Raw genomic sequence first — 9943 nt, 5'->3', positions numbered from 1 at the left:
GCTTTGTGCGTAAATAAAATGGCCCCGTCTGTGTAATATATTTTTAAACTTTTAGTTTAAAAATTATAAAAACTAGTATTGTTACAGTCTTTATTTTACAGTTAAAATATGTTTATCAAATAAAGTCTAATGTTACAACTAATCGGGGAGCCCTTTAACAATCAACATTTCTTTTTAGTTTTAAATTGAAGCCTTTATCACATTAGACTCAATGAGTAAAGCTGTATCTCTACATTAAAAAAAGTTTTCTCCTACAGACTCAAATCAAAACTGGAAGGATGCAGCCTAATAGGAAGTGATGCAGAAATAGTTTCAGGCAAGGCCTTGAAAACTAGGGATTCTAAGGGGGCCACAGCACTCCTTTGTGGATAAAAATACATAACATGTCAAACATAAAGTGGAAAGGATGAATGATTAAACAAATAAAAACTATTCTATTGATATGTGGGTTTAGAATCTAATTATATTTTATGATAATGTCTTCTTAAAATTTTGTTTAATCTGATCTCTGTTTAAGTTGTTCCAGCACTTTACCTGGTAATATAACAGATATCAAGTTTGCTCTGGCAAGAATAAATGTGACAGATGTAGATATAAAATTTGAATATGGTTTGTGTCGTGTTGCAAGAAAGATCTCTGTATCTGTGTCCTAATTTGTTTTGCCACGAGTCATACAAGGCAGCTTGTTTTAATTATGTTGCGCTTAAAGCCAATATTGGTAGGCTGTTATATTAAGCTCATTGATATGACTGTTTAGACTGGAATTTATTTTTTCTGACTAAGGTTTTTGTTAATGTATCTATCAGCATAAGTCAGGGATTTAAGTGCTTATTTAACCTATTAGTGTGCATGATGTTCCAGTGTCACTGTCATCATTAGATTGTTTGTTTACGGCTCACTGTGCAGACAAATGTGCACCTGATGCAACTTATTGTGACAGTACAAGCTTGTCTTCCAACTCTATTAATGCTAAATTGCTAGTTTGTGTTACTCTATGATGTGTTGTGTTCAAAAAGCACAAGTGTTAGTTGAACCTAAGCAGAAAAGAAACACACATCAACCTTAATGGTTAAGGGGCTTCACTGAGCTACATACTGTAATCAGACTTTTTCTTTCATTTTCCCCCTTCAGCATAGCTGGGAGATGATATAATGATAAAATCTCACATTGAAGCAACAGACAAATAGTGTAACATGCTATTATCTTCAAAAATGAACAAATAAATCATTTTTAACCGTCTGTTGAATACATTCAACAACGTAGACCTTTTCCTAAGGAAATGTCAGCAACAGCAATAACTCCGCAGGAAGCTCAATTCATTTGGAGTCAGGAAAAATATTTTACTGGTGTTTTATTGCTCTTTCATAGAGAGCATCATCGCATTCTCTATTATGTGCAAGATCATTGGACTACTTTTAAGGAACCTATTATCTTTACGTGATCAGAAAACAAGCTTAGCTCAGAAAATGATTCACATCCACTGTGCATTCGAGTGGCTGCCCCTCCCAACGTCAACTCCGATGCTGAAGGACACAGAGAAAGAGGGCCACCATTTTGGTGGGCACAGCTAACTAAAAAAAAAAAAAGTAGGTTAGCTAACCACCAATCCCTGAACAAGAATCTTAGCTTTGCTAACGCTAAAGTGCTAAATAGATTTTTTCAAAAATTGCTAACCGCTAAGTCAACTGTCACTCAGCCATCTTCATCTCCTTCCAGTTTAAGTTTTCTGTTGGTTTAATTGGAAAGTGGGTGGGATCATTAATGGTAAATCGGCCAATCCATCCCTCCATCTGTTTTCTTCTACTTATCCGGGGTCGGGTGGCGGAGAGAGCAGTCTAAGCGGACAGGCCCTCCTTCTCCCCAGCCACTTGGGCCAGCTCGTCTGGGGGAATCCCAAGGCGTCCCCAGGCCAGCCGAGAAACACAGTTCCCCCCAGGGTGTCCTGGGTCTTCCTCTGGGTCTCCTCCCAGTGGGACATGCCCAACACACCTCACCAGGGAGGAGTCCAGGAGGCATCCTAACCAGATGCCCGAGCCACCTCAACTGGCTCCTCTCGACGTGAAGAAGCAGTGACTCTACTCTGAGTCCCTCCTGGATGACCGAGCTTCTCACCCTATCTCTAAGGGAGAGCCCAGCCACCCTGTGGAGGAAACTCATTTCGGCCGCTTGTATCCGTAATCTTGTTCTTTCGGTCACTACCCAAAGCTTGTGACCACAGATGAGGGTAGGAACGTAGACTGACTGGTAAATCGAGAGCTTCGTCTTTTGACTCTGCTCTCTTCACCATGACAGACCGGTACAACACCCGCATCACTGCAGGCACAGCACCAATCCGCCTGTCGATCTCCCGCTCCGTTCTTCCCTCATTCATGAACAAGACCCCAAGATACTTAATCTCCTCCACTTGGGGCAGGACCTCCTCCCCGACCCGGAAAAGGCACCCTACCAGTTTCTGGCTGAAGACCATGGTCTCGGATTTGGAGCACTGATCCTCATCCTGGCCACTCCACACTCGGCTGCTAACTGCTCCAGTGAGAGCTGGAGATCAGGATCTGATGAAGACAATGGGAGCACATCATCCGCAAAAAGCAGAGACGTGATCCTAAGATCAACAAAACAGATCCCTTCAACACCTTGGCTGCACCTAGAAATTCTGTCCATAAAAATTACGAACAGAAAAGGGCAACCTTGACGGATTCCAACTCTCACCAGAAACAAGTCCGACTTATTACCGGCAAAAATAACTGGTTCGGCCAATCCGAACCAGAGTTAAAGCTCCGCCTAACGTGATACTTTAAGTTTATCCCTTTTAGAATAAAAGCCCTTCTTTGATAGCATTTGTATTTTTATAAATACAGTTTGAAGTTAGCCATACACAAATAATTTTTTTCAAAGTGGTTTGTTTATTTATTTATTACTACAAGATGAGCCTTGTTTGTTTTTAATGTTTGCAATGTGCTGCTTCTCTGTGGCTTTTTTAAATACCGCTCCGGGATAAATAAAGTTTTAGTAAATTGAATTGAARTGGCATACATTTGTCCACAGTGAGCATTAAACAAATAATCTAATGATGACAGTGACACCTGAACATCATGCACACTAATGGATTTGACAGGTACTTTAATCCCTGATTTATTCTGATTCATATATTAACAAAATAACAGACTGTTGTGAAATACTGAGAAAAAGTCAATTCCAATCCAGTCATATATGTGAGCTTGATATAAAATTCTGCAAATATTTGCTTTAAGCTCAACATAATTATTACAACAAGCTGTTTTGTGTGATAGCAAACAAACTGGGACACGGAAACAGAGATTTTTCATGCAAATCCACTTGAACCAAATTTTATATCTACATTTATATGACTTGATGCTCTGTCACACTATAATGTTTTAGACATGCAAACTTATGAAAAACATTTTTCAAATCTATTTATAATAAAAGTTATGTATTTGATCGATTTGTTAGAATCACAGTACATGTCTAAAAGAGGCTTCCAGTTGATTTTTTAAATACCATCTTCAATGTACGTAGATGTCTCCAAAATGTTCACAAGTTGGCATAAGTTGTCTAAAATGTTATAGTGTGACAAGGCCTTTAGTAACACCAGTTAAATAAATAATAATCCCACATCACCCTCATATGTTAATGGGTTAACTGAGCTACTTTATCAGAGTTTTTCTTTCATTTCTCTCCTTTCAGCATGGCTGAGAGATGACATAATGGTAAAATCCCAAATTAAAGCTCAGGCAACTCCTTACAAAGTAGATTACTGTTCTGTATGTGCCCCAGTACTTTATTTTTGGTTCCCATAAATAAAGCCATTTTGATTTTTGATTTTTTTTTTTATTCAGAAATACTTAATTCTTTTTAGGGTTTGTTGAGATGTTGTTTCCCTTGATATTAGGCCAGTACTGTAACATCAGTGGTTTCCTTCTATCCCCAATGGGTGATTAAGGGGGTTTTCCACCACCGTGACAATGTTGTGTAGGACAGTTGTAGGTTGGCTACAGTTGGCTGACACGAGGGACAAAAATGAGGGACACATCTTGACCGCTGTGCCCTGCCCTTACACAGACACACAAACACACACACACACACACAGACATGTATTCCCAATGACAAACCCATGTGGTGAACGCAAAGGGAAACTCCAAACCGTAAAGCTCAAACAATCATATCAAACAAATATCTAAACTCTTAAAAAACAGCAGCAAAAAAGCTTAGTGTGGAATGTTTTACAAGGTGGAGTTTAATGACTGTAATGGAATACTTTCCCTCTCATTCTGACTTCATTTTGAGGTAAATGGGGGCTTTTTGTGGTTTACCAGCTACTTACCAATGTTGGAAAACAACCCAGGAATTGCAGGTCTAGGCACAGAATGGCTTGTTACACATCTGGCCTCAAGTTTGTTTCTGTTTTTATTATCTGATTTGCAATCAGTGCTGCGGTCGGTGTGAGTGTGAACCAATCTGCAACACAGCATATCTGATCATCTTTTCACACCCAGCAGCACTGACACCTGTATCTCTCTTACCTCACGAGTCCTCAGCTGGAAGTTTTTTCCTTCATGATAACAGTTGTAGGTTCTCAGCAAAGACAGGATGTCAGACCTGAATGCAAGCGGAAAGGCAAAACCTTTTTTAAAAATACGCAAATTGACATTATTGTTCAACAACTCTAAACCGTGACTAAAATGGACTTACTTTGGTATTAGCTTCTCTTTGCTAAGCTTCACAGAGTTCTGACGTTCGCTCATTTTAACTAGGGGCCAGCTGCAGAAAATTAGACAAACAAAAAAATTTTTAAAAAATAAATTGTATTGCAATCGCACAAATTCAACAMGTAAATTAACGCCGTTTTACAGACWRGATGTATTTGCYCTYAACTGATTTGTGTTAAACTTTCCTTGAGGATCCTAGATGTTATTTTTTTTATAAATATGTAAACATGCTTTTTATGCTTATTAGTGTTTAGATATAGCAATCTTGGCTTTTATCCAGTGGACCTGTGACCTGGAAAAGTTAGACTTTGTTATGCGCATTTGTGATCAATTCTATACCAAATGGTCTATTTATGTTTGATGTCAACCTAATTCAACATGGCCATCACAGCAATCAACATTTAAGGGAATAGGTATTAAGTTAAATTTAGTGTGGTAGGAATTCTTAAGGCTTACACATTGTGCAACATTATATGAAACTGTGTATCATGTCATTTACAAGGTTTGATTGAAACATTGATTTCCCTCCCTTTTCAGCAGACAATGATGAATTTTAAAACTCTTGCATTGGGAGGTGGATTATATGCATTGCTTTGATAGGTTTTTATTAATGAAGATATCAAGTTAAACTTGACAGCAACAAAATAATTAGATATTTTTAGAGTCTTGGGGCCTTGATCTTAAATCTTAAAAAGCAAGTGGCCGACTAAAAGTTTTAAAAAGGAAGTCTGTGTGGAGAATAGGTTTAAAATGTATTTATTTGATGAGCAAAATGTGCATATCACATTATTCCTAGCTTTGTCTTTGTTCATTCTAAAAGAAACTGAAGATTTTAAGCTGTTGCTTTGACTTTACATGCAGGTGCAGGAATTAGAAGAAACCACATGAGGCTGTTGACACAGAGCCAACAGAGTGAAAGGAGTATCGAGTTGTGCCAGCTAGTTCAGTAAACAAAGCCCAGCGGGCAGAGTCTTTGTCGCATGTAAGGATACAGTTATTTATACAGTCACTGTAAGTTTTTATAGGATTATATAAAAGTATCACCACTTCAGTTAAATTTTACTAAACATAAAAAAGAAACCTTGTATGTTCACTGCTTTTTTGTCTATTGCACAGTGAAAAACACAAGAAACTCATTTTTTATTCAAGACAAAAATGAATTTGAAAAAAACATTTAAAAAAAGCTGTCCTTGATCCTTTGAATCCTGAATAGAGCAGGATAGAGCTCATGGGAAATTCCTAGATTTTTGGAAAACCCATCCCGAGTTGTGGGGGGAGGAGCATTAGCACAATATAAAAACAGCAGCATGTGGCTCCGAGGCTTAGAGCAAACGCACCACATGTCTCCAGCATGAAGCTTAATCTGCAGGTCGTCCATCGTTTCGCCTTCCTGGGCCTCTGCTGTGTACTGGCCACAGGTAGGAATCTGCTTTTTGAACAGCGTCCAAAKCAGGATCGTTGTTTTCTCTGAGGGGGTGGGGAAACTGAGATTGCAGTAAGCAAGTCCTCACTGAGTCTGTCGTGAATTAATCTGTAATCTCATTACTGTGTCTGTGCAGTGAGGGAGTCAGAGGGAGCGTACATTCCGGGAAGATGTTTGTGCCCACAAACGCAGGCGAGCATCAGGGGACAAATGAAGGAACTCCTAATCTATGAAAAAAGTGCCAACTGTAGCAACGTTACTGTTATGTGAGTAGCAGCTTCTGCAAACACACACACATGTTCTTGATGTGTTAGACTAAATGTGTTATTCCCACGTGCTTTTCAGAGTAACACTAATAAGGAACAACGCAGATGTGTGTCTGGATCCAGAGGCACCTTTGGGCAAACAGCTGATTCGCTGCTGGAATAGGTGAGACTCAGTTTATGACACTTACTAGAACACTAAGGCACACAAAGCTGTTAATTCTGTTTGGGTTTATTAAGATGACAATATTTAGTTTAGACAAAAAAAATAAAGTTCTGCATGACAATAGCTGTATGTATTATTTACCTTAAATGTCCAAACTAACTGTCAATGGGACCCACCCATCTCCAATTTCTCATAATTCACAATCAGGATCTTGTTTATTGCCAAACCAGTTCTTACAAAAACAGAGAACACAGCTGGGGCGATTTTCTTTTCTTTAATCGTAGATAAGCTGTTTTTTTTTAAGATCAAGTTTTTGATTTCTAAACTGTACCCTGGGAGCTCACTTTGCCCTTCTTTTGACATGTTCCTTAGAGCTACGAAGCTGGGTCGTGATGTGAAGCTGTGTCTTAAGAGGAGGAGGCGGAGAGGCGGTCGGCGCCAGAGGCAGCAAAAGAGGTCGCGGGGTCACAWCAGGAGAGCGTCCTCCTCAGACTCCCAGTAGTTCTGCAGGCTGACTAAACCTACTGTGTACAGACTGATTCTTGTTGCATGGTGGGCTGTTGTTGTAACTTCAGCCCACCAAGCATTGTGTTTCTTTCTACAAATATTATGAAGCTCAGATATCATGCTCCCTTTCATTTCATTCTGAGCTCCAAACGTCTTCAAGCAGCTGAAGTATTATATATATTTTTATATATATAATATTTTTATATATAAACTAGTGCAAATGAGGGATTTGCTTCCTAAAAACCTAAGCCCTGGTGGCTTTACATAAATGATGGCTTTAAAGTAAACATAATGGTTTCTTTGTCATGTGGTCATTGTACTGTTTCTGTGTAGTTCTGTCAAAACAGCTGGAAAACTATATCTGAGTAAAGCTTTGTCAGTTATTTATTTTTTTATGAAAACAAAAAATGTGTTTTTTTAAATAAATATATCAGAACAATGCTGTGACTGTTTCCTTTTTTGACTTAAGCTTTTGATGTRTGGACATAATTAAAGGAAGAGGAGAATAAGGCCCTTCTTGGCAGGATATGAAAGGTCACTTTTAGACTTTAGCCTCTGTTTGTGTTAAGGAGCTTCAGGAAATGAGTCAGCAGACTAAAACAGACACTTGAACTACATGCACAGTGTATTAAGCTACAACAAACGCTTTTATAAAGTCGCACCACAGTAAAAAAAAAAGTGAATGAAAAGTCAACAACTGTAATCTTTTTCTGCGGCTAAACTGGAGGCAATTATTAACGTACAACTGCAGTGATGTTTTATGGTTTTATGGGCTGTTGTTGCACATGGTTGTCTAAGATGAGCGGGGCATAAAACAATGAAAGTGTAATACGTTCGCTCATAAACGGTTGGCTGAGATTTCTTGTAAAGCATGTGATCAAACAGACAYAGCTGAAAACAAGCCCATACAGATAAAACGGTTCTCCTGATCTCTTTCCCACCAAACGCTTGACAGCCCATGAAAGTAAACTAGAAAGTGAAAGTYAAGTGTGCAACAGGGTGAGCTTTGTTAAGAGCTGGCAGAGGAATATCAGAGGAATTTGTCTGCAGTTATCGGTTATCGCGTTGGGTGGAGATGAGTGAAAGTCAAATATTTTTCTACGATGGTGGGTTTAAGGAGGGGAGATCCAAAACGTGACAAGATAATTCTTGCATTACTGAATGACTGCATGAAGAAAAATATATATATACTGTATAGCAGAAGAATAGAACTAAGTRGATTTATAAGTCAAACAGAAATAAACAAAATGCAATAATTTGCTAATCTAAAAGGATATCCATAATAAATCACAGTTAATATTGTGATATTGGAGATTTATTATTGGAGAAACACAAGGCCACACACCCGACATCTGTCCACTCACCTGAAAATAAATGGATACAAGAAAACATAGCAACAAAATACATATCCATATAACAATAAAATTAATTATAATTTCCCTGTAAAGCATGCATACATATATACATACACCCATACATACACATAGATATATACATACATACATGCATCCATTCATGCATTATAAAGATATAGACATATATACACACTCAGTGACTAGTCAGACCCCCCCAGATCAGAGCACCTGTTTGTGAGCGGTCGTGAGCATGCGTGTATATACAAGACTTCTCCAGTGGAATAGCATCTATAATTCATGATATCAAACATGACAAGAACCTGTTGAAATTTATGTGCACGAAACACAAGACCAAAAATCATTACAGGTTGCTCGTGATCTTCAGGCCCTCGAGCAGCACTGTGTTAAAAACAGGTTTTCAGCAACACTTCCCCTGATCATGTCTGTAAACACAGCTCAATGTTATTCACAGAATCTGATAAAAGCTCTTTCATGCAAAAAAGAAGCTGTACGAGAACAGTGTCAGAAGTATTTATTTACATTTATAACTTAAGAAGTATAGATAAGGTTCTAAAAGGGCYTATTATGCAAAATCAACTTTTTTGAGCTTTATATCCTGTTATGATGCCATTCCCTCAAAAACAAACCCAAAGTGTTGTTTTGACTCATTCATGCTTGTTTGAGAAATATTTGAATCTCCTGTAGCCATGTGCAACTGCCTAAARGCTTYCTGGTACAAAGCACCGCCTATTTATACAAAGCCCCTCCCTGGAGCTCAGTCTGCAGCTGAGCTCCCCTCCCCCGAACCATTGTTGTGAAGACGTGCTGAAGTGTGACATGGATCAGTCTCATACGGGTGTGATGGATCATAAACCAATAGGATGTCAGAATTGTATTTATTTATACTTCTTATCCAACCACAATCCAATTCATTCTATCTAGGAGGTGTCACATACCTGAACACACTGTTGTTGTTTTTCATGAACAATGACAAGCCGGAATGAAAACAAGCCGAAGTGAGATAGAAATTAAATGTGTTTTGCATTTTGAAAATGTAAAGCGTAGAAAGTGCAGACAGTTGCATGAAAATGTGGGGTAGAAGTAAAAATGTTGGCTGAAAAATAATTACTCCAGTAAAGTAGAAATAATCCAAATGTCTACTTAACTACAATAAAGTGTTTGCACTTCATTACTTAAAGGGGCTATATCATGCAAAATCAGCTTCTTTGAGTTTTATATCATGTTATAATGTTATCCTCTCATCAAAAACACTCCCAGAGTCTTGCTTTGACTCATTCATGCATGTTTGAGAAATCCTGTGCTGTCCTGAGGCAGCCAGGCAGGGGAGCAAAAACGACTGGTTGGGACTAGAACCGCCTTTTGGGACCAGCTCCGCCTCTGGGCTGTGTCTCCAAGCCAAGCTTCCTCCTCGGAGCACACCTCCCCATCCCCGCACCCCGCCCTGACTCCTGCAGGTTCTCGGCAGCAACAAAGCAAAAAAA

General features: G+C 38.7%; 2 protein-coding genes across 2 annotated transcripts in view; one reads left to right on the top strand and one right to left on the bottom strand.

Annotated features, from left to right (window-relative positions):
* Positions 1-9943, bottom strand: part of LOC106522268 (ras association domain-containing protein 4) — a gene marked incomplete in the record, with an annotated part of 16893 nt that overhangs the window by 3375 nt on the left and 3575 nt on the right. The window contains 2 exon segments of the mRNA XM_014015255.1: positions 4542-4617; positions 4711-4779. Of these exon segments, the coding sequence (XP_013870709.1) occupies positions 4542-4617; positions 4711-4763 (129 nt within the window).
* Positions 5894-7530, top strand: LOC106522348 (C-X-C motif chemokine 9). Its single transcript, XM_014015360.1, has 4 exons — positions 5894-6145; positions 6287-6416; positions 6496-6579; positions 6952-7530. The coding sequence occupies exons 1-4, from the start codon at positions 6079-6081 to the stop codon at positions 7079-7081; spliced, it is 411 nt and encodes a 136-aa protein (XP_013870814.1). The 5' UTR covers positions 5894-6078; the 3' UTR covers positions 7082-7530.

Source organism: Austrofundulus limnaeus, unplaced genomic scaffold, assembly GCF_001266775.1.
Source record: "Austrofundulus limnaeus strain Quisiro unplaced genomic scaffold, Austrofundulus_limnaeus-1.0 Scaffold0, whole genome shotgun sequence".
In the NCBI taxonomy this organism is placed as follows: Eukaryota; Metazoa; Chordata; class Actinopteri; order Cyprinodontiformes; family Rivulidae; genus Austrofundulus; species Austrofundulus limnaeus.
Note: the sequence above shows the minus strand (reverse complement) of the source record. Positions and strands in the feature narration are given on the sequence as shown.